This window comes from Lagenorhynchus albirostris, chromosome 3 (assembly GCF_949774975.1).
Source record: "Lagenorhynchus albirostris chromosome 3, mLagAlb1.1, whole genome shotgun sequence".
NCBI classification, from domain to species: Eukaryota; Metazoa; Chordata; class Mammalia; order Artiodactyla; family Delphinidae; genus Lagenorhynchus; species Lagenorhynchus albirostris.
The window spans coordinates 152,210,210-152,233,761 of NC_083097.1; the positions used below are offsets into that span (position 1 = coordinate 152,210,210).

Below are 23,552 nucleotides of genomic sequence, written 5' to 3' on the forward strand. Positions count from 1 at the left end.
ACTCATTACAATTGTGATAAAATGCTGGGAAGGAAAATGCCCATACAGCCAGAGCATATAATAGGGGGACTGAGACTGAACTGGGGGTGGGGCAAGGGAGATCTCCCTAAGGAAGTGACATTCACGCTGAGACTGGAAGGTTTGAATAGGAATTAGGCTGTGGGTGACAGGGGAGAGGTGCCGGGGAGGGGTACGTGATGTTCCAGGCAGAGGGAACAGCATGTGCCAAGGCATTGAGGCAAGAAGATGCTTGTCACCTTGAAGGAGGGAGAGTGTGTCACCAGGTAAGGGGAGAGACTAGCAGGAGCCACGTCCCTGAGGATGTATCAAGATTTTCAGCAGAAAGCAGCAAAAATAAACTCTAGCTAGTTTAAGTTCAAGGAACTACCAAGAGCACTAAAGAACTGGGCTCAGGCTATATAGACAGCATCCTGCCCGTATCACATCACAGAACAGGTACAGAGAGGACAACGTTGTCCCCACCAGTACTAAGCACTGGACACTGCTGCCTGTGTCCCTAGTCCAGCTAGCTCAGACATGGGACAAGATTTCACTGCCCTGTGCCCAGGAGCTCAGTCTTGTCACCACAGCCCCCACCAGAGAACATTCCTCCTGGGGCTCCCAAGCCCCACTTGTGGGTATCACTGGCTCTCTGGAGTGGATGGCTCAAATTGGCAGAACGTGGGCCTTAGCTGGAAGAGAAACTGGGGGAATAGCTAGCATTTTCTGCTCCTGTTCTAAGAGGTGAACTCTGCCACAGAAAATGGAGGTATTGCCCAAACCTTAGAAAAGGGTTCAGATGACAAACACCAGAGTAAGATCTGATCTTATGGTGGTTCTAAAATATGTCCATGCTTTTTTTAAAATAGTCCTCTCTTCAGGAAGTCAAGTTTAATTTCCTCTCCCCCACCCCAAGTGGGCTATAATTAGTGACTAACTTCTGACAATTAGAATAACGTAGGAATGACGGAGTATGACTCTGAGAGTAAATCATAAAAGACATGCAGTCAGTCTTTCTTGGATCATCAGCTCTGAAGAAAAACAGCTGACATGTCCTGAGGACACTCAAGCAGCCCTGTGGAAAGGCTCACATGGAGAGAAGTGAAGGGCTCCTGCCAACAGTCAGCCAAATGTTTGTTATTTTAAGCCATTAAGTTTGGGGTTAATTTGTTATGCAGTCACAGATAATTAATACAGGTCTTCATTCTAAAAGTAATGGGAAACCATTGAAAGGTTTTAAACAAATTGGAGCAGTGACATGAATTTGCTGACATGTAAACAGATGAGTAGTATGGCCTAAGAGCCAACAGAGGATGGTGGAGACACAAAAGGGAGAGGAGAAATTTCTACTGAGGAGGATATTTATTAGGAACCTCTTATTTATAAAGAGTTTTGAGGAAAAAGAAGTCAAATTAGGGACAAATTAGGGACTGGTGGCACAGTGGTTAAGAATCACCTGCCAATGCAGGGGACGCGTGTTTGATCCCTGGTCCAGGAAGATCCTGCATGCAACAGAGCAACAAAGCCCATGCGCCCCAACTACTGAGTCCACGTGCCTCAACTACTGAAGCCCACATGCCTAGAGCCCATGCTCTGCAACAAGAGAAGCCACCACAATGAGAACCACGTGCACCACAACAAGGAGTAGCCCCTGCTTGCCACAACTAGAGAAAGCCTGTGTACAGTAACGAAGACCCAACGCAGCCAAAAATAAATAAATAAAAGTAAATAAAATTTTTTTAAAAGTCAAATTAACTTAAGAAAAAAGTATTTGGCTCACATAAATGAAATGCTCAAAGAGGTAATGGCTTCAGGCATGGCTGGATCCAGGCATACTTCATCTTTTGGCCCTCTTGTTTCCTCTGTTGGCTTCACTCACAGGCAGGCTTACTCAAACAGCTCTAGGCTTCCATATTCATACTTCAGTAACCTCTGAGAGTGTTAGTTTCCCATTAGTTCCAATAAAAGGCCCAGATTGGCTCTTACTGGCCCTGTTTGAGTCTCATGCATGCTCACCCCAACCCAGTCACAATAGGCTGGGATGGAATATTCTCATTGTCCAGGTCCAGGGGCACATGCCCATCACAGGAGCCAGGAAGAAGTGTTGGCTCTACCCAAACATCTCATGAATTCAGAGTAAGAGAGGGCCAGGACCTCAAAGAAAATTAAGAGGCTGTTTCCAAAGAGAAGAAAAGGGTTTAAATGTCCAGATCAGCATGGTCAGGAAATGTCTCAGAGAAGAAGGAATGCTTGAGAGGAGTTCAGAAAGCTGAATGGCAGGCATCTGGTGGGATAGCTGGAGGGAGGGAAGGAGGGACAAGAAGGACTCAGGAAGGACAATCCCAGCAACAAGAACAGCAAGTGCAAAGGCACCAAGGTGTGAAAAATCGGACCTGTTCAAGAGGGCTTGCCTGCAGCTCAGTGCAGCTGGAAAACAGAGAGGGGAGATGGGACAGGAGAGAGCAGTAGACACCAGTTTTGAAGGGTCCTGAGTGCCAGGCTGAGGAGGTGGGGTTGCCAGTGGGTGTTGGGGAGAGAGTAGTTGAAGCTGAGGAGTGACTTGGTTAGGTCTGTGTTTTAAATAAGTCATTGTGGGGCTGATGAGGAAATTGGTGATACAGAGGCTATTATGTGCTTGCCCAATGCTCAGGCACTCCTTTTTAATAGACTCAGGTTTTGGGGGCTTCACTGGTGGTGCAGTGGTTAAGAATCGCCCGCCAATGCAGGGGACACAGGTTCGAGCCCTGGTCCGGGAAGATCGCACATGCCACGAAGTAACTAAGCCCATGCACCACAACTACTGAGCCCACGTGCCACAACTACTGAAGCCGGTGCACCTAGAGCCTGTGCTCCGCAACAAGAGAAGCCACCACAATGAGAAGCCCGCATACCGCAACAAAGAGTAGCCCCCACTCGCCGCAACTAGAGAAAGCCAGCGTGCAGCAATGAAGATCCAACGCAGCAAAAACTAAATAAAATAAAATTTTAAAAAAATATTTAAAAAATAAAATAGACCCAGGTTTTGTTAGGGGAGACAATGTGTCCACCAGAATGAATGTATGTACTTCCCAGCCTCCTTTGCAGCTAGGCATGGCCATGTGTCACTGTCTGGTCAAAGAGATAACATCAGAAGTTTCTTGGTGCAGATTCAACTCTTTGGGTCTTCTTCCTTCCTCCTGCCTGAACACAAATGTGATGGAAGGAGTTGAAGGTACCATTTTGCAACCATGAGGGAAAAGTCTAGAGAATTGAAGAGACCACAATCCTAATGACTTCAGAACCACCTTCACCCACCTCCAGACTTGGGGCTAAGTGGGGGATGAATAAACCCTCATTTTGTTTAAGCCCTTGTCATTTAGGTTTTCTATTATTTGTGTTGAAACAAAATCCTACACGGTCTAGGTAGTAATCAGGCAAGGTAGGAAAGGGTGAGGGTCCCTCTGGGACTTGTTTCCTAATTCCCTTCAGACCACCAACCCTCTAACCCTTCCTGCCCAGACTCTGCCACTTTCCAGCTATCCTGGCCTCCTCTTTTCTCCAAACAAATGTTCATTCCAAGACCTAGAGGGTGTACACCCAAGTCTATAAAGACCTGAGTCTGGCAAACCATGAAAACTCCCAGACATTCTGTGTCCTAATAAGCCAGGACACAGGCTCACAGTATCTGAGACCAGGAATGAGGGACCAGGGGTGCTGCTGAGATTCGGGGAAGTAGCAGGACTAGCCCAGAGAGAGCCTCAGATCCCTCGTAGCCCATTCCCCTCCATCGCACTTGGTGCAAGGGGGCCTTCCTGAGAGCACTCCCAGACTGCCAACATCAAGGGCAGGCTCCCTGCTTCCACCACCAAGGGCCTGGGCAGCCTGCAATTCCTGGCTTTGCTGTCACCAGAGTAGAAATTGGATGTAGATTCTCCCACTGGGTGGGGAATGAGGAGATATGAGGGCTGGAGGAGAGTCACAGTCCCTCCCTTTTGGTCACAGGAGTGTATTTCCCATACCTTGGAGCGGGTCCTATCTAGGCCCATAGTTGCTAGTATTGGTATTGGCTACTCTTTCCTGAATACGGGCTGTGTGCATGACAGTTTAGACACATCGTTATCACACTGAGTCCTCACAGAAGAGCTGTTACTCCCATTTTACGGAAAATGAAACTGAGGCTTAATGTTAAGTGACTTATCCAAGGTCACAAAGGTTTCAGCATTCAAACCCTCATCTGTCTGGCTCTAACACCCAGCCTTTCACCACTCAGTTTCTCTCAGTGTCACCTCCATTTTGCAAGCCACGCCAGACCTCCCCAGAGCCTGTGGGAGAAACCAGAAGAGAAAAGGGTTGGAAAAAATGGCAAAGTAATAATAACTGTCAATTCTGAGTAGCAACTGTATGCTATTACCCTGTGTGCTTTTTCTATGTTTTAAAATGTCCTCAAAATAAAAATTGTTTTAAAAGAAAGAAATGAAGGAAAGAAGCAGAAAGCGCAGGACTGGGTCAGAGGCTGGGGCCAGGCCTGTGCTGGAGTGGGGCCTGGTCAGGGGCTCAGGGCAGCCCTTCTGCACAAGAGCCCCAGTGTTCACTGGGCCCGGCTGCCATCCAAGAACAACAAGGTCGGCACCAGGCAGTGTCTACCCCCTCCCCACGACTCTGCTCCCAGGCAGGTGGTGGGTAGGGCCTGGCCTCAGGAGTCCCTCCTGGCCCAGCCTTGCAATCCAAGATTCCAGAGCCTGCCAACCCCTGCCTTGTGCCTGGTACTTCATAAGTGCCCCATCAATACTTGGCCAAATGGGCAGAGGGAGCAACACCCAGACCTATCATCCACAAACACACTCACCTTCAGGTGAATCTCCACCTTTCTGGGCCACAGTTAAGGATGGGGGCAGAAAGTAGGCTGATGTGTTAGCACCAACCAGCCCAGCTCTGTGGAGAGTCACCCTGAGCTCTCCCTCCCCTTTTTGTTCCCAAAAGAGTAGGGTTCAAGTCTCACTTCCATTGTTCACTTGCTATGTGACTTAGGGAATGACTTAGTCATTCCATCTGCCTGAGCTTCTGTTTTCTCACCAGCAAAAGGGAGCTAAGGATTCCTACCCCCATTTGGCTTGAGGGAAGGATCAAAGATACAATGAATGGATAACACCTAGCCTAGCCTGTTTCCTGGCATACAGTGGGAACTCAGCCAAGGTGAGGACTTCTTCCTTACTTCCTGTTCTGGTGAAACCCATTCTCTTAATTCATTCATTTCCTCCAAAACCCCTGAGGAAAAAGAAGTAGGGGGACTTCCCTGGTGGCACAGTGGTTAAGAATCCGCCTGCCAATGCAGGGGACACGGTTCGAGCCTTGGTCCGGGAAGATCCCACATGCTGCAGAGCGAGTAAACCCGTGTGCCACAACTATTGAGCCTGCGCTCTAGAGCCCACGAGGCACAACTACTGAAGCCTGTGCACCGAGAGCCTGTGCTCCGCAAGAAGTGAAGCCACCACAATGAGAAGCCCACACACTGCAACAAAGAGTAGCCCCCACTTGTCACAACTAGAGAAAGCCTGTGCACAGCAACAAAGACCCAACACAGCCAAAAATAAATTAATTAATTTGAAAAAAGAGGAAGTAGGGGTGAGCCCAATTTTCTGGATAAAGAGACTGAGGCAGAGACAGTTAAAGACAGGATCACAGGATGGCAGGCTGCTGGGCCTCTGTTAGGAGTGTGGTGTGTGTGTGTGTGTGTGTGTGTGTGTGTGTGTGTGTGTGTGTGTGCTTGAAAGTCTTTGAGAGAGATTGCAAATGTAACTGGTGATAGATTGTTTGCAAGAGAGTGAGACCATGAAGGCAAGACAGGTTTGGATGTTTCTCCCAGACCCCCTCCGCATGTCTCCTTCTGTTCTCTGTTTACTTATCTATCTTTCCCCATTACAATGTCAGCCCCTTTATCCCGGAGACTTAGAACAGTGTATGCCGTATAATGAACCTTCAATAAACGTTTGGTAAATGAGTGAATGAATGAATGAACGACCTTGTGAGAGATGGTCAGACCCTGCAGAGGGTCAGAGTGAGAGGTTGTGTGTTTGGGAGGGGGGCTGGACAAATGTGTGCAGATGTGGGGGGTAGGGGCAGGATTGTCAGTCTGAAGGACTTGGGCATCTCAGGGGACAGAGATTGCACAACTTGGACTATGGAAGCCTTATTTTGCTTTTGGCTCAGGTAAACCTGGGAAGTGCCTGGAAGCTGAATGAAAGCTATGTGGCAGCTCACCCCACCCCACCAATAACCACATTCACTGAGGAGCCAGCAGAGGACCAGCGGTGGGGAGCTGAGTCTCACCAGGAGTCCGGGAGGTCTGGTGAGGCCCTCTCTGGGCAGGAGGCTCCCACTTGCTGGGCATACCCAGTGCCAGGAGCCTCATCTTTCCAGGGTGCTCCAATAAGGAAGGAGGGGAATCAGGACGTTTTTAAAAGATAACAAACTATTTTCTTGGAACTCTGCTCAGTATTCTGTAATAATCTAAATGGGAAAAAAATTTGAAAAAGAATCGATACATGTATATTGTATAACTGAGTCACTTTGCTGTACACTTGAAACTAACACAACTTTGTTAATTAACTATGTTCCAATATAAAGTAAAAATAAATAAAATAAAATAAAAAATTGGGCTTCCCTGGTGGCGCAGTGGTTGAGAGTCCGCCTACCGATGCAGGGGACATGGGTTCATGCCCTAGTCCGGGAAGATCCCACATGCCGCGGAGCGGCTGGGCCCGTGAGCCATGGCCTCTGAGCCTGCGCGTCCAGAGTCTATGCTCCGCAACAGGAGAGGCCACAACAGTGAAAGGCCCGCGTACCGCAAAAAAATAAATAAATAAAATAAATAAATAAATAAAATAAAATAAAAAGATAACCAAATATTGTCTGATTTATCTTTGGGAGGAGACCATTCTTTTGTTTGAGAAGGAAAAGGAAAAATATAACTTTAATGGGCCTTTTAGTTATGCACAGGAAAAGCCTCTATCTTATTGAGAGTAAGGGCAGAGAGGGCTAGACTTCTCCGCATAACAAAGGAAAAGGAAGCTGCTTCCCCTAGGGCAGTGTCTCCACCAGCCAGAGCACTGACCAGGAGGTGTGCAAGAGACCCCAGTTGAAGGGTTTCCTTTCTCCTCCAGAAGCCTTCAGAGGAGCACGGGGCTTGGACTTAATGTGAGGGTTGGGTAGAGGTCAAGGGTCGGCTAACCTAGGACCTGCTCAGCAGAGCTGTGGGTGCAGGTGAGACAGACCTGAGCCTAGAGGAGCATGGTAGAGCTATTCCGGGTGCACCTATTGTGTACCAGGCACTTGAGATATAATGGTATGGCCTGCAGGCAGTTCCTGCCTTCTATTTACAGAATTAACTGTTTAGTTACAATTTTGGAACATGTGATGAGGAATTAACAAGTCCTAAATAATCACAGCTAACATTACAAAGCAAGTGCTGTATGTCAGGTAGTGTTCTAAAGGCTTACACATAAGAACATATCTACTTTATTTTTTCTTTTTATTGAGGTATAGTTGCTATACAATCGAATATATATATATATGCCACATCTTTTTTATCCATTCATCTGTTGATGGACGATGCTTAGGTTTCTTCCATATCTTGGCAATTGTAAATAATGCTGCTATGAACATTGGGGTGCATGTACCTTTTCAAATTAGTATTTTCATTTTTTTCCATATACACCCAGGAGTAGAATTGCTGGGTCATATGGTAGTTCTATTTTTAGTTTTTTGAGAAATCTCCATACTGTTTTCCACAGTGGCTGCACCAATTTACATTCTCACCAACAGTGTGTGAGGGAAACATGTCTACTTTTTGCAACCACTTCTTGAGGATGATACTATCATTATACCTGTTTTACTGATGAGAAAACGAAGACACGGGGATGGAGTAACTTGACAAGGCCACGTGTGATGGTGCTGAGATTTGAGTCCTGCAATTAGTGATCTGAATCACTTCACTCTCTGCTTCTTTCCCCATGCTCACAGGAGAGAAGATGTGTAAGAGGAACTGGCAAGTTAAGAGGGCTTCTCTGGGGACATGAGCTGAGACCTAAGAATGAGGTGGAACTATCCAGACCTAGAGCGGAAAGCTCATCCCAGGAAGTGGAACCACATGTGCAAGGCCCAGAGGTAGGGTGGGAGCAAGGAAGAAGTGAATGAAGGCTTCATCTGGAGGCGTGGGCGGGGCCAGGTCATGCTAAGAATCTCTATAGGAAACTATTGGGAAGTTTTAAAGAGATGGTTGTGGTCGGTACAGCCAGATTTGTATTTTAAATATCACTCTGAAGGTTGTGAGGAGAACGGATGGGGGTGGGGGCAGAGGGGGTGGTCTGTATGACGATTGCGCAGAAGACAGAGGAGCCAGGTTAAGCCAAGGTCTGTGGAGGTGGCAGCTCTGGACTGCTGGGTCTTGTTCCCTGGGAGGTGAAAAGCAGGGGATGGAGCGATGGACTAGAACTTGGAAGCCAGGCCTGGGTGGGGCAAAAGAGGCGGAGTCTGAAGGGGTGTGCCCAGCCGGGATTGGGCTGGCCTCCTAGGGTGCTCGGCGCATTTGGGTTTGAGGAGTGGCCTCCAGGTGAGCGAGACGCTGTGCCACCCGCTGTCAGGAGCTGGTCTAGGCCAGGCGGGACCAGAGATGGGCGGGGCGCTGGGCCTTTGCAGGCCAAGCAGCTGTCAGGATAGAGCTGGTCCAGGAGGGGCGGGGCCCGAAGTAGGTGAAACCCGAGGTGGGCGGGGCGTTGCACGCCGCTGTCGCGGGTGCTTTCCTGGCTCTCTGGCCGGGGGCTGAGCAGCTCCAGAGCGGAGTCTTCGGTCTCCCTGGGCGCGGGGGTAGGGGCTGGCGGGAGCTGGGACCGGGGCCACGGAGGACCCAGGTGAGTCGGAACCTTGTGCCGGGAGCGGGGCCATCTAGAGGTTCGAGGTGAGCCGGGACCCTGTGCAGGCCCAGGCCGCGCTCCCAGCCGCCAGGGGGCGAGCGGCGGCGGGGCTCCGGGAGCTGACCCCTCCCAGCACTGGGAACCTGGGCGTCCGCTCGGCGAGGGGGTGAAGGGGACGGTAAATCAGTAACCCGCAGCGCACACAAGGGCCTTTTGTCCCGCTCCGTCCAAAGAGCACCCTGGCCGCGGAGCTGGTTACTCATTGCCCACCGGGGCGGGGGCGGGCCAGCTGTCCCTGCAGCTCCCTTCAGGACCCGCTGACAGGCACTTCCCCTCAAGGTGGCCGGGTAGGGGTGGAGGAGGAACAGCGCGCTGGTCCCTCTGCTGCTGGACCGTGTGCGCGCCCCGAATAGAGATGAGCAAGTTGAGGCTCCGAGAGGTGCAGTCATTTGCCCAGGCTCCCCAAGCGCTTGAGTGCGAGAGGCTGGAGAACACAGGACTCCTTGATGCCAGAGTCAGGCCCTTCGACCCCACGTGCAGGGCAGTCAGTCGGTCAGCTGCGGGCAGGTGACCCGACTAAGGTTCTGAGGTCAGGGTAGCCTGGGGGTGGGAATAAAATCCCTGGGCCTCTCACTCCACTCCCAACCCAGAGAACTGCCCTCCCTGCAGAGCAGAGCAGAGTGAGGGGATTTCACAGAGACGGGGCAATGGAAACCGGGGGTGGGCACAGAGACAGTGGCATCTGAACCAGCTGGAGAAGTGGGGACAGAGAGGTATGGGCAAGAGAGAAGACATGCCCGGTTTGGAAAGCCAATGGCTTCCCAGTGCTGAAGAAGCTGACTGTGCAGCCAATGAGATTGACAAAGGCAGGGAGGGAGGCCTTGGATGCTGGATAAACAGTGTGGACTGGATCCTGCTGCACACAGGCAACCATTAAGGGCTTGTAAGCTGGTGGGTGTTGGGGGGTGGGGGGAGGAACATGGCAGACTTGTAATTTTTAAAACATTGCTGAAAAACCCAGGGAGACGTTTGCAAAGGCCCAAGCTAGAGATGACCATAGCGTGCTCTGGGTTCAGGCAGGGAAGGTGAGATGGACTAGAGGGGGATTGGACAGGTTGTGCTCCAGCTGTAGGGGCAACCCAGGGAAGAAGCAGTTCAAAGGGGGAGATAATGGCTTTGGCCAGGACAGGCTAAGTGTCCCCTGCCTCAGAACCAGAGCTGGACAGGGGGGCAGTGGCTGAGGAGAGAGTGTGCAGTGGAATTCCCGGGCAAGGTGGATCCAGAGACACCAGTGCCACCTGACTGTTACCCAGCCCCAGGTGACAGCCAGTAAGCCCCTGGGACTACACTAGTCACCCTCTTCCCCTGCCAGCTGAGGCTCAGTTTTGAGTGTTCCTTTCAGAGGATGGAGACATCGTTGGTGGCATTTGGAGGAGGGTAACTAGATGGGGTGGGAGTGCACATCACACCTGACAGGAACAGCACCCGCAGCGGAGGTGACTGGCCGAGAGCTGAACAAGGATGACAGTCATGGGGACGGGGAAGGGGAAGAAAACATTCCAACATTCTGTGTGCCCAGCCCTACATACATTCTCTTTTCTCCTCAAAGTAGTCCTGTGAGGACAGCAGCCCAGAGAAGGACAGGGACTTGCAAGTTGGTAAGAGTCAGGATTTGAAGTTGACTCTGTCAGACACTGGAGTCTACATTCTTTACAAGAGCTTGTGTGCCTCTGACGGAGCTGTGGGGACACAAAAAAACAGAGGTAACCCCAGAATGCAATTCTGGTTCAGAATGAGGAAGAGTTTTTGCTTGCCGTAGAATGTACTGCCTTGTTAGTAGTGAGCACCCTGCCACTGCAGGTATCCAAAGCTGGTCATGGAAATGTCAGCAATGCTGTAAGGAGTGGGGGTCAGATCAGATAACATCCAGATGCTGAAGTTTGGCCTTGTATTATATTTCAGATTTTTTTCAGTAATAAATTCATTTATTCAGCAAAAAATAAATTATGTGTGCTGAGAGAGAGCAGAATATGTGTCTCCATTCTCTGCTTCCTTCCAAGGAAAGAATCCCAAGCCTGCCCTTTTTGTGAACTTGTGCCGGGGTCTCAGCAGGACCCAAGGAGAGCAGGAAGCCCAGCCCCAGCTCCGCACCACACAACCTACTGTGGGGAGGCCTTGGGCTCTGACAACAGCAGAGCTGGTTCTAGTCTCTGCCCTGACGCTGCCTAGCAGGGGCTTGAACAAGTCAGCATTTCTTGTCTCAGTTTCCTCATCTGCAAGATAGCGGCGTAGCGCCAACAAAGGTGCACGTCTAGCAGGAGTTCTTCGCCCTTTCTGTTTCAGGAAGGCAGTCAGTGGGAGGCCCAGCCTGGGTCCCTGCGAGCAGCAAGAAGGAGATGCGGCTGCTGTTGGCCCTGTTGGGGGTCCTGCTGGGGGCACCTGGGGCTCCAGCTTTGTCCCTTGAGGCCTCTGAGGAAGCGGAGCTGGGTATGGCCTCTAAGATGGGAGAGGGTGGCAGGGGTGGGAAGAGTGGGCATCGGGAGGGGGCTGCTGGCTGAGCAAGGCTGGAGAGGATCCTGGCCCAGGCTCTGAGGAGGTGGCAGCAGGGCAGGACCAACCACTGAGACTCAGTGTCTGGCTCCCAGCAAGCATCCACCTATCTCTGTGTCCACAAGAGAGACTGGACTTGCAGGGTGCAGGGCCCTGAGGTGGGCCGCAGAGCTGGTGGTGAGCCCCTTGGCTGTGTGTGTGTGTGTGTGTGTGTGTGTGTGTGTGTGTGTGTGTGTGTGTGTGTGTGTGTGTGTGTGTGTTCTGTGCACTGGGTGTGTGGCTTGGGAGGCCCAGCCAGCATGTGTGGTGTATGCACTGTGAGTGTGATATGCCCCAGAGGTGTAGGCGTGTGCCCTACATGTGGCACCTGTAGCATGTGCCTGTGTGTGTATGTGTTTCTTGGGACAGTGGCATGTCCTGTCCAGCATGTGTGCCATGCACCATGTGTGTGATATGCACCAGAGGCATGGCATTTGCCTTGCACATACCGTCTGTGGTTGTGCATGTGGTTGTGTGTATGTGGAAGAGCAGCGGTGTCCAGCATGTGTCGAGGGGTTGCTCCTGCCATGAGTGTGCAGCATGTTCTCTGTATGCAGGGGGCTGACTCAGCTCACTGACCTCTGCCCTCGGCCCACAGAGCCCTGCCTGGCCCCCAGCCCAGAGCAGCAAGAGCAGGAGCTGACTGTGGCGCTTGGGCAGCCTGTGCGGTTATGCTGTGGGTGGGCTGAGCGCAGTGGCCACTGGTACAAGGAGGGCAGTCGCCTGGCACCTGCTGGCCGGGTACGAGGCTGGAGAGGCCGCTTGGAGATCGCCAGCTTCCTACCCGAAGACGCTGGTCGATACCTCTGCCTGACACGAGGCTCCATGCTTGTCTTGCACAATGTCACCTTGGTTGTGGATGGTAAGGGGGTCTGGCAGTGGCTAAGGGGTCCCTGGGGAGAGAAACTCTGTCCTGGGCCTCAAATGCCTCCCTCTGTCCCTGACATAGACTCCATGACCTCCAGCAATGGTGATGAGGACCCCAAGACCCACAGAGGCCCCTCAAATGAGCACATTTACCCCCAGCAAGGTCAGTGTGACTCCTCAAGGACTCATTCCCCTGTCTTCCAGCTGGTCACTGAGAAGAGATCTGTGTGTAAACAGGTGGTCCTCCTGAGGGCACTGAGTTCTCCCTTCCCCTCCCCGCCAGCACCCTACTGGACACACCCCCAGCGCATGGAGAAGAAACTGCATGCAGTGCCTGCCGGGAACACCATCAAGTTCCGCTGTCCAGCTGCAGGCAACCCCATGCCCACCATCCGCTGGCTCAAGGATGGACAGGACTTCCATGGGGAGCATCGCATTGGAGGCATTCGGGTGAGTCTCCGGGTTCCCCCACCGGTCCCCTCAAGTCAAACCCACGGTTCTTTCTCTACTGAGAAAGGCAGCTGCAGGGCCCCAGAAGGAGCACTAGACTGTGGACTTGGACAGCTCTGGTTCAAGTTCCCACTCTGCCACTCTCTGGCAAGTGACTTAACCTCTCGACCTTAGCAACTCCATGTGTAAAGTGGGAAGGATCACTGACCAGCAGGTATTAATATGTTTTAGCAGCTCATTCTCATAAGACCCTACAGGGTCAGTTCCAGGCTGTAGTCTCAGAGGAAGCTGAGACTCAGAGAGGGCAAAAACTGGTTCAAGGGGGCACAGCTCAGAAGAAGTAGAGCTAAAACTCAAGGGCTCAAACTCACGGCTCAGATACTTCTTGGGGCCTTCTCCTTTGTTCCAAGGTCCCTAGCCTTGGCGTGGCCTTCCCAGGGCCTAGAGAGCTTGAGAAGACCCCCGCGGGCAGAATATAGCCTCCTCATGCTCTGGTCCCCTGGATGGGCATGGTTCGGTGGCCCCTCATGGACACTTCTCCTGCTCCCAGCTGCGCCACCAGCACTGGAGCCTGGTGATGGAAAGCGTGGTGCCCTCGGACCGTGGCACATACACCTGCCTTGTGGAGAACTCTTTGGGCAGCATCCGCTACAGCTATCTGCTGGACGTGCTGGGTGAGCGGGCGGGCGGGCGGGCGGGCAAGGCGGTGTCAGGGTGGGAGCCCTGACCCTGCCCTCAGGTGGGACCCAGTCTGGCAGGCAAGATGGGCTTTTAGATGACTCACTCAAGCTACTCAAATTATCCAGGTGGGTCCAAGAGAAGCACAGGGGATAATGTGGGCTTGGAGGAGCAGGGTTGGGCTGAGGAGAAACATGGGAAAGACATCCAGGCAGAGGGCACAGGCTGAGTAAAGGCCCTAGGCATAAAGAACACAATGCATTTGTGGGGACGTGTATGCCTAGAGTGTGGCATTTAAGCAGAGAGCCAGGCCTGGAGGGTTTTTGAGTGCTAGGCTGAGAAGTTGTCCTTGACCCCAAAGGCAATGGGGAGCCATGGAAGGTTTAAACAGTGTAAGAAGGGGATGAACGAGGTCTGAGCTGAGTATCAGGAAGGTCCCTCCCTTGAGCTGGGGGGGAGGCTGGAGGCAGGTGACCAGGGTGCTTCTGTGGGTGCCTGGTCAGGGCTGACGGCCCGGCCCCGCCCCAGAGCGGTCCCCGCACCGGCCCATCCTGCAGGCGGGGCTCCCAGCCAACACCACAGCTGTAGTGGGCAGCGACGTGGAGCTGCTCTGCAAGGTGTACAGCGACGCCCAGCCCCACATCCAGTGGCTGAAGCACATTGTCATCAACGGCAGCAGCTTCGGTGCCGATGGCTTCCCCTATGTGCAAGTCTTAAAGGTCCAGTCCCTGCCAGCACCTGACTCTACCATTCTCCCACGGGTGGTAGGGAGTGGTCCCCAGCTCCCTTCCTGGCCGCAGTGTGGCCCCAGGCCCTTCTGTGACCCCTGAATGTGTCCCCCTTCCCCAGACAGCAGACATCAATAGCTCGGAGGTGGAGGTCCTATACCTGCGGAATGTGTCTGCTGAGGATGCAGGCGAGTACACCTGCCTGGCGGGCAATTCCATCGGCCTTTCCTACCAGTCAGCCTGGCTCACGGTGCTGACAGGTGAGCTCCTGAGGGGGCCAGGAGAGGCTACGGGATTCTGCTGTGGTTCCACAGTGGGCTGTGACGTGTTGGGTAGATAGTCTTCCTTGGCCTGTGGGGTCTGGATTTGGGATGTGGTGTGTGGATTTGTGTGTTTGATTCTGCTTGTAGCAGTCCCTCTATGCGTGTCCACATGTGACTGTCCGTGTGACTCTCTGGGGTGTTGGTATGAGGGATGGGGTGTAAATGCAGTTTCCTTGGTGTGTGTCCCTATGTATGTTGGGAGCTATGAGGGCCTCAGTTAGAGGGAATGGGGCCAGCCATCTGATCACTGACTGGTCAGTTTCTGTCTGTATGTCTCCCTGTGGGCAGAGGAGGATCTCATGTGGTCGGCAACAGCGCCTGAGGCCAGGTACACGGACATCATCCTGTACACATCAGGCTCTCTGGCTTTGATGGTGCTCCTGCTTCTGGCCGGGCTGTATCGCAGGCAGGTGCTCCTCGGCCGGCACCCCCGGCAGCCTGCCACTGTGCAGAAATTGTCCCGCTTCCCTCTGGCCCGACAGGTACCAACCATGCTGTCCCCCACCTCTGTGTCCCCGTCGTGAGGCTCTGGGCCTGCTTTCCTGCCTCAGCTGGGCTTCAGCAGACAGACAAAGTCTCTCACTTTGCAGTTCTCCCTGGAGTCAGGCTCCTCAGCCAAGTCAAGCTCGTCCCTGGTGCGGGGTGTCCGTCTCTCCTCCAGCGGCCCCCCCTTGCTTGCGGGCCTCGTGAATCTAGACCTACCTCTCGACACACTGTGGGAGTTCCCCCGGGACAGGTATGCGGTGCTGAGTGACGGTGGGGATCAGACTCTGGGCAGGAATGATGCCCTGACGGCTGAGGCCTCATCTCTCTCATCTCCAGGCTGGTCCTGGGAAAGCCCCTGGGCGAGGGCTGCTTCGGGCAGGTGGTGTGTGCAGAGGCCTTTGGTATGGACCCCATCCGGCCTGACCAAGCCAGCACTGTGGCCGTCAAGATGCTTAAGGGTGAGTGTGGCAGCCTGGGGGAGATCCAGTGGCCTTGGGAGTAACAGACGGGGCTCTCAGTGCTAGCGGGTGCGCACTGAGGGCCAAGAGAGGCCACCCAATCCCACCCGAGGGCCTGGGGCCCAACTCTGCTACTGACCCTGGCAAGTCATTTCTGAGCTTCAGTTTCCTTACGTGTCACGTGGAGTAAATAATAGTCCCTGCCTCCCAGCCCAAGGTTTGTGGGAAGTGCCTGGTGCCTAAAGTCTTAACCACTGGGATGATGATGACTACAAGGGTTTAGGGTGATGGGTTTGATACCCCGTGTCAGCCTTGGCCTCAAATAACCTTGTCAGCCTTGAAGGCCTCCACCTCATTCCCCCACGATTCCCCCACAAATTGCACCCTCAGCCTCCCCCGGGCCCTGTCGCCCTGTGTTCACCACTGTCTCAGAGAACAGCCCAGGCAGCAATCCCAAGGGGCTCAGAGCATACCTGGGACCCACCATCGGGGCCTCTTGCTGCTGTTCCCCAGCCCCCTCTTCAAGAGCAGCCCAAACCGCTGTTCTGCTCCCCCCGGCCCCTCCTCTCTGCACAGCTGGGGCCACCTGGCACTTTCTGGGAGGCAGGGATTGAGAAATGTGCATTGTGAGGTCTGGTGGGGAGGGTATGTCATTGGCCCAGGGCCACAGGTCAGCCCCAGGGGCTCAGCCCCTGGTCCTTAGCCTTCTCAAAAGAAGCTGGAGCAGTGTCTTCCTGGCCTCCCTGTCTGCACCCCACTGGCAGCTCCCTGAATTCCCAGGCCAGATGGACACCAGGCCTTGGTCAGACAGACCTCAGGTCTCCAGCCCACTTCCCGCCCCCAGGAATTCTCACCCCATTCAGGGAGTAACACCAAGCCCTCCAGACAGAGCTTCCTTCCTGTTCAGAGCTCTTCCCTCTCTCTCCTGTTTCCTGGTCCCACTCACTGGCAGGCCTACCACTTTTTTTTTTTTTTAATTTATTTATTTATTTATTTATTTTTGGCTGTGTTGGGTCTTCGTTTCTGTGCGAGGCCTCTCTCCAGTTGCGGCAAGCGGGGGCCACTGTTCATCGCAGTGCACGGGCCTCTCACTGTCGCGGCCTCTCCCGTTGCGGAGCACAGGTTCCAGACGCACAGGCTCAGTAGTTGTGGCTCACGGGCTTAGTTGCTTCGCGGCATGTGGGATCTTCCCAGACCAGAGCTCAAACCTGTGTCCCCTGCATTGGCAGGCAGATTCCCAACCACTGCGCCACCAGGGAAGCCCAGGCCTACCACTTTTAGATCCTTGATCTTGTTGCATCCTTGCAACTGCTATGAGAGTAGGGCACGATCCATTGTCCCGTTTCATACAAGATAATCCTGAGGTTCAGAGAGGTTAAGAGATTGTTTCAAGGCCACACAGCCTAGCAGGAATTCAGGCCCAGACCTTCCTGACTCATGAGTCCAGGACTCCGTGTCCTGTCCCCAACCCAAAGTCTCGCTTATGTAGTCACCCTGGCTGTCATCCTTACAGACAATGCCTCCGACAAGGATTTGGCAGACCTGGTCTCTGAGATGGAGGTGATGAAGCTGATTGGCCGACACAAGAACATTATCAACCTGCTGGGTGTCTGCACCCAGGAAGGTGGGGTGGGGCAGGGCTAGGGACGGGGACGGTTGGGATGCAGAGCCACAGCCTCAGTAGCTTCCCTGTCCCCCCTCGCCTCTGTAGGGCCCCTGTACGTGATTGTGGAGTGTGCCGCCAAGGGAAACCTGCGGGAGTTCCTGCGGGCCCGCCGCCCCCCAGGCCCTGACCTCAGCCCTGACGGGCCTCGGAGCAGCGAGGGGCCACTCTCCTTCCCTGCCCTGGTCTCCTGCGCCTACCAGGTGGCCCGGGGCATGCAGTACCTGGAGTCGCGGAAGGTACAGGCAGCGGGCAGCACTCTGGACCACTCCAACTGCCCCATCCCCACACTTTCATGCCCTGCATTAAATGCCCCAACTTCTCCCTCCCCTTTTTCATTAGCCTGTGTCCCTCAGTCCTTCTGTACGCAGTTGAAACTGCATATCCCCATTCCTTCCTCACATACTCCCTACCACACAGGTAGGAAGAGGCAGTGCAGGAGAGAGGGTGTGGGCCCTGAAGTTAGTTGGCTTAGGTTTCCTCTCTGTGACTCTTGACTTCCTCTTCTGTAAAATGGGTGGATGATCCCTACCCCGAGGGTTACTGTGAGGTCCTGTGTGCCCAGCTTCCTGCTCTGTCCTCATAAACCCAAGACCCCTGCCCTGCCCCCAGTGCATCCACCGGGATCTGGCTGCCCGCAACGTGCTGGTGACCGAGGACAATGTGATGAAGATCGCTGACTTTGGGCTGGCCCGCGGCATCCACCACATTGACTACTACAAGAAAACTAGCAATGTAAGGGAGGCAGGGCAGAACTCAGTAGGGGCGGGGCACCGGGACCTGTGGGACTTAGCAGCAATGTGCCCTCTTCTCCCCTCCAGGGCCGCCTGCCTGTCAAGTGGATGGCACCTGAGGCCTTGTTTGACAGAGTCTACACACACCAGAGTGACGTGTGGGTCCTAGAAGCTGGGGCCCGGGGTGTCTGCAGGCGATCACAGAAAGGGCAAAGCTCTTGCCCAGGGTCGCACAGCCCTGGGACCTGAATGGGACTAGACTCTAAAAGAAACCCTAATCCTGACCCCCATGGTGGATCATAGCTGTGGGGTCCCCCGTCCTAGTCCCAGGGGTAGGGAGTGAAGCTGTGCCCTGCTGAGCCTGGGTTCTGCCTCCAGGTGGTCATTTGGGATCCTGCTGTGGGAGATCTTTACCCTCGGGGGCTCCCCATACCCTGGCATCCCAGTGGAGGAGCTGTTCTCGCTGCTACGAGAGGGGCATCGGATGGACCGGCCCCCACACTGCCCCCCAGAGCTGTGAGGCCTCACCCCACTCTCCCCCACTTTCCAGTCCTTACCCTCTGCCCTGACCTTGACCTCAGGGCCTGGCCATAGAGAGTGGTTAGCACTAACACTGTCACCACCTCCTCCTCAGCCCAGCAGGGAGGTCCTGGCCTGGTACCCTTCCACTGAATGGCCTCACTTACCCCACATCAAACCCTACCCCTTCCTCACACCCCCCACCCAGGGCCATGAGGTCCCCGCTCACCCAGGCCTGAGGCCCCTTCTGACCCTCCCCCACACTTCTCCCAGGTACGGGCTGATGCGTGAGTGCTGGCACGCAGCACCCTCTCAGAGGCCCACTTTCAAGCAGCTGGTAGAGGCACTGGACAAAGTCCTGCTGGCCGTCTCTGAGGAGGTACTGTGCCCCTACTGTCCCCTGACCCCCCTGTGCCCACTGCCCTCTGGGCCTTGTCCCACCTGACCACCAGGGCTGACCAGCACTGTTCCCCATAGTACCTCGACCTCCGCCTAACCTTTGGACCCTACTCCCCTGCTGGCGGGGACGCCAGCAGCACCTGCTCCTCCAGCGACTCTGTCTTCAGCCACGACCCCCTGCCCCTGGGGCCCAGCCCCTTCTCCTTCCCTGGGGTGCAGACATGAGAGCGGCACAAAGTTGTATGGGCAGGCCGGCCATCAGCCTTGGGCCTCCTGGCTGAGCTGCAAGCTGGTGGTGCTTGACCTTGGCACCCCCAGGCCCTGACCTAAAGGTACTGTCCCAGATCTCTGGTTCTGCTTTGGGGAGGTCTGTCTTTGGTCCTGGGGTCCCCAGTTGAGACTCCTGCTCTGGCCTCTGGGTCTCAAGCCAGAGTTCAACCCCAGTCTCAAGGCCTTGCCCTTGCCTTGGAGTCATGGCCCCAGTGTTCTAATGGCTTGTTAAGGTTCTGCTTGGCCTCCTGGGCCTGGGCACTCGGTCCTTGTTCCAGGGCTTTGGTTGGTCCTGGCTGTAGGGCTGTCCTAAATCTCCCCACTTCCCTACACCAAGAAAGGTCTTGGGCCTCTGAACCCCATGTCCCCAGGCCTCCCCTGCCTCCCCTCTGCTGCTTATCCCAGCATCTCGGCGGAAGGAGCACTGGCCCCTTTGCTAGCTGAGAGGCTGGAAGCCTGCCAAAACACAGAAGCAAATGGCCTTTTATAAATTATTTTTTTTTGCAATAAACCACTGTGTGCCTGCCTGGTGTCTTCCCTGCAGCGGGTGGAGGGGGAACAGGGTGGAGAGATCCCCGAGCTGGGAGTTTTGCCTGGGTGACACAGACTGAGAGCTCCATGCCCAGCCCTGGGTTTACATCCACCTCCAGCTGCGTCAGGGTGGACCCAGGAGCCTGTGTGAACCTCTGTCTTAGTCTGTCTGTCTTACCAGCACCATCTTGTATATGTGAGAGTGTGAGCGAGTGCTAACGGGCAGCGGAGTCCACACGGCACCATCCACTTGGCAGGACTCCTGTACCCTCTGCATATGCGTATGTGTGTGCGTACCCTGGGACTGTCCCCAAGGGAGCTGGCAGCACCCCTCCCCCATCTGCTCAGCATTAACCAAGCTGACCGTTAACACAGCGTGAAAGCCTGAAACTCAGCTTCGAGGCTGCTGCCCGCTCCCACGCTCTGTGGCTCAGGCTGGGGGCTTCTGGGGGCTGTGCCCGCCCCGCCCCACCCTGGCCAGTCTCCCAGGCAACAGCTGGTTGCCGCCTGGCTGGGCTGCAGCTGTCTCTGCCTGCCTGGTCCTTGCCTGGGGAGGCCATCATGGCCCTGTTCTCAAACACCCTCTGGGGGGTGGAGGGATCAGCTTCCCAGGGCTCTGAGCCTGGAACCTTCTCCAGCCCCATCCCAGTGGTTACTGCTGCTCTTCAGCCCCTGAATCACAAGGAAGAGGTACCAGACCCAGTGCCTGGTGTTCTCTTCTGCCCTGCCCTGCTGGAACAGGGGTGCCCATCCAGGACACATCATTTGTGGAAGCTGCCTGGATTGCCCCCATGGCCTCTCAGCGGGTGGTGGCTGAAAATACATACAGGGTCAGAAGGGACTGGATATAAGGATTTGGGACTGGGGCCATCCTGGAAGACTGAGCAGCAGCTCATGGCCATGCTTCTCTTCCTACTCCAGGTCTCCTGACACACCCATTGTGCCCTCTTTGCTTCACCGTGTCCCAAATTGAACTACTCATTTTCCCCCCAAAACTGTACCTCCTCCAGGACGCTCCATCTCAGAGGAAGCACCAGGCCTAAACCCAGGGAGTCATCCCTGACCACTTCCTTTCCTTTAAGAGCCCTGTTCCCTAATGGATGGAGAGAACACTGGACTTGGAGCCAGGAAGTTCAAAGCCTGCCACTTCCAGTGTCCCAAGGCCAGTGCTCTCACTTCTTTGATTGTCACTTTCTTTGCCTATATGAATGGGGTGCTCCTGCCTTGCCTACCTCCCAGGGCTTAGGGTTTAGGATGAAATAGGTCTTGGATGAGCACATGTTTAGGGAAGGACGCCCTGAAGAGTTCACATGGGTCATGCCAAGTGTTTCGTAGAACAGGTGCTTGGGGCTTCCCTGGTGATGCAGTGGTTAAGAATCCGCCTGCCCATGCAGGGGACACGGGTCTGAGCCCTGGCCCGGGAAGATCCCACATGCCGCGGAGCAGCTAAGCCCGTGCGCCACAACTACTGAAGACCGTGTGCCTAGAGCCCATGCTCTGCAACAAGAGAAGCCCCCGCAATGAGAAGCCCGCGCACCGCAACAGAGACCCAACACAGCCAAAAATAATTTAATTAATTAATTAATTAATTTAAAAAAACCAAACAGGTGCTTGGCCTTTGCGGCGGCCCTGAATGTCCCCCTCCCCGCCCAAGGTCTCCTCCATCCCCTTCCCTCCCATTCCCTTGCGGGTGGCTCTACAGGCAGCTTCCAAAAGCAGCTCTTGGCTTATGCTCCCCCTGCACTCAAGAACCCCCTCTGGCTCCCTGGAGTCCCCCAAACTTTCTGACTGAGCCCCAGTCCCCACTGGGGCCACTGGCCAGTGACTGTGTTCTTCACCAGCCTAGCCCATCACAGGAGAGGCAGATCCCTCACAGCCTGCCTGGGGAGGAAAAGGGTTGGGAGGCTAGAACAGTGTGTAAGGACAAGAGGGTGACAAATGAGAACCCCCACTTTCCACTTTCCCACTGTGAGCCCACTGCTGTGCCAGGCTCAGCCACCCACCACTCTCCCTCACCACAGCCTCGCCAGATAAAGATTTGTATCCCCAATTTAATGGTAGAGAAACAGGATGTGATGGGCACAGGGTCACAAGGGTTAGGGTCTAAGGAAGGAGATGAGTTGATCTCCCAACCCCAGGTTCCCGGCAGGTCCTGTATACATGGGAGATTCATCAGAGTGACAGGAGCAGCTGCCGCCTGGTAGATCCTGGGGTCCAAGAGGGGCTCAGCTGCCCACCCTGTGCCCCCTCCCTGCTAGCATCCCTGGCAGGCACGTGCTTACTGGGGCCTTTCCACATTCCTCACAGCCCATGTCAGAATGAGACAGATGCTACTAATTCCCCTGTGCAAGCTTTGCTGCTCCATCTCCCCTCCCCCAGGCCTGCTCTGGGCATCATGGCAGCATGTGGAACCTGACCCCCTTGGTCTGCCTGGGTTCTGAGCAGCTTCCTAGCTAGTGTCACCCGCCTCAGGAGCCTTTCCGAAAAGCACTGGGTCACCTCCGGACTCTACCACTTGCTGGCTGCTTGTGTCACTCAAGGCTCTGGTGGGAGCAACAGATAGACAGCCACTCAGATGTCAGAAGCCAGAGCCAAGGGGCAAGAGGCTGCTGGGAGGGAATCAGCGCCTGGGAGGGAGGGGCAAGCTGGCCACAGTGTGTGTGTGTTGCTGTGACCAAAGTTACCCTCTCTGAGCCTGAAACACAGGAATGACAACATGCCTTGAGGAGTGGTTGTAAATGTTCAGTCAAAAATGGCTGTTGCATGGGGATTAGGAGGGAATGGCCCCCAGGCCTGGGTTGCCATGATCTCATGCCCTTTTCATGGTAGCACTTCCCAGGAAGGCATTCTTGTCCCCATTGCCCAGATGAGGACACTGAGGCTCAGGAGGAAGTGACTGGCCCAATGTTACATGGGGGCAAATGGGAGAGTTGGTGCTTGGGACCAGGTGCCTATCCCACTGCGAGGATCATTCCCAGAGCCCTGGTGGCCCAGCCATTCTGAGGACCAGGAGAAGCTCTGGATTTCCATGAAGAAGAGGATACCTGTTGATGGAATATTCATGCACACTGGTGGATGGTCATTCGTGACACCCAAGCACAGAGTTGCTTGGTCCAGCACTTTGCGCTCCAGCCCTATGGCCTCCATCCCTGCCACCTCAGGGGCCTCACATGGGCTGTTCCTTCTGGGGGACACTCCTCTTCACCCCCTCACCTGGCTAAGCCCCACGTGCCCTTTAGATCTCACTTAAACCTCATTTCTGGGGTCAGCCTCCCAAGGGCCCCTTCCAAGTTGGGCGCCCCCTTCATGCTGAGCCCTCCTATTCAGAGGCTCTCATTGCTATAGAGAAGGATGCCCACAAGAGTCTCCTCCCCACAAAGTGTGATCCCCAGGAAGCAACCACTGTTTTGGTAGTTTTTTTTGTTTTTGTGTTTTTAAAATAAATTTATTTATTTTTGCCCACGTTGGGTCTTCGTTGCTGTGCACGGGCTCTCTCTAGTTGTGGCAAGCGGGAGCTACTCTTTGTTGCGGTGCCCAGGATTCCCATTGCAGTGGCTTCTCTTGTTGGGAGCACGGGCTCTAGGCGCGCGGGCTTCAGTAGTTGTGGTACGCAGGCTCAGTAGTGGTGCACAGACTTAGTTGCTCCGCAGCATGTCGGATCTGCCCGGACCAGGCCTCGAACCTGTGTCCCCTGCATTGACAGGCGATTCTTAACCACTGAACCACCAGGGAAGCCCGCTTTGGTAGTTTTTTAATCAGTAGTTCTAAAATTTTAGCATGTATCAGAATTACCTGTAGGGGTTGGATTGCTGGGTCCCACCCCAGAATTTTGTATTTGGTAGGTTTGAGGTAAAGCCTGGAAATCTGCATTTCTAGCAAGTTCCCAGGGGATGCAGATGCTGGGCTGGGGCCACACTTTGAGAACCACTTTTTTTTTTTTTTTCGGTACACGGGCCTCTCACTGTTGTG

The 23,552-nt window shown here is 54.3% G+C and overlaps 1 protein-coding gene across 9 annotated transcripts; it reads left to right on the forward strand.

Moving 5' to 3' along the window:
- The first annotated feature begins 8,772 nt into the window (after positions 1-8,772).
- On the forward strand, positions 8,773-19,555 carry FGFR4 (fibroblast growth factor receptor 4). Of its 9 annotated transcripts, none has more exons than XM_060144277.1 (19): positions 8,773-8,885; positions 10,501-10,651; positions 11,232-11,375; positions 12,076-12,339; positions 12,427-12,507; positions 12,628-12,794; positions 13,345-13,468; positions 14,001-14,191; positions 14,322-14,460; positions 14,812-15,005; positions 15,114-15,259; positions 15,346-15,467; positions 16,981-17,091; positions 17,179-17,369; positions 17,743-17,865; positions 17,952-18,022; positions 18,243-18,380; positions 18,657-18,762; positions 18,861-19,555. In XM_060144277.1, the coding sequence occupies exons 3-19, from the start codon at positions 11,285-11,287 to the stop codon at positions 19,005-19,007; spliced, it is 2,406 nt and encodes an 801-aa protein (XP_060000260.1). In that variant the 5' UTR covers positions 8,773-8,885; positions 10,501-10,651; positions 11,232-11,284; the 3' UTR covers positions 19,008-19,555. The 9 variants fall into 9 exon arrangements, with proteins under 9 accessions (XP_060000260.1, XP_060000264.1, XP_060000263.1 ...); XM_060144272.1 differs by having other exon boundaries at positions 8,774-8,885; positions 10,498-10,651; XM_060144273.1 differs by having other exon boundaries at positions 8,774-8,885; positions 10,498-10,546.
- The last annotated feature ends 3,997 nt before the right edge of the window (positions 19,556-23,552 follow it).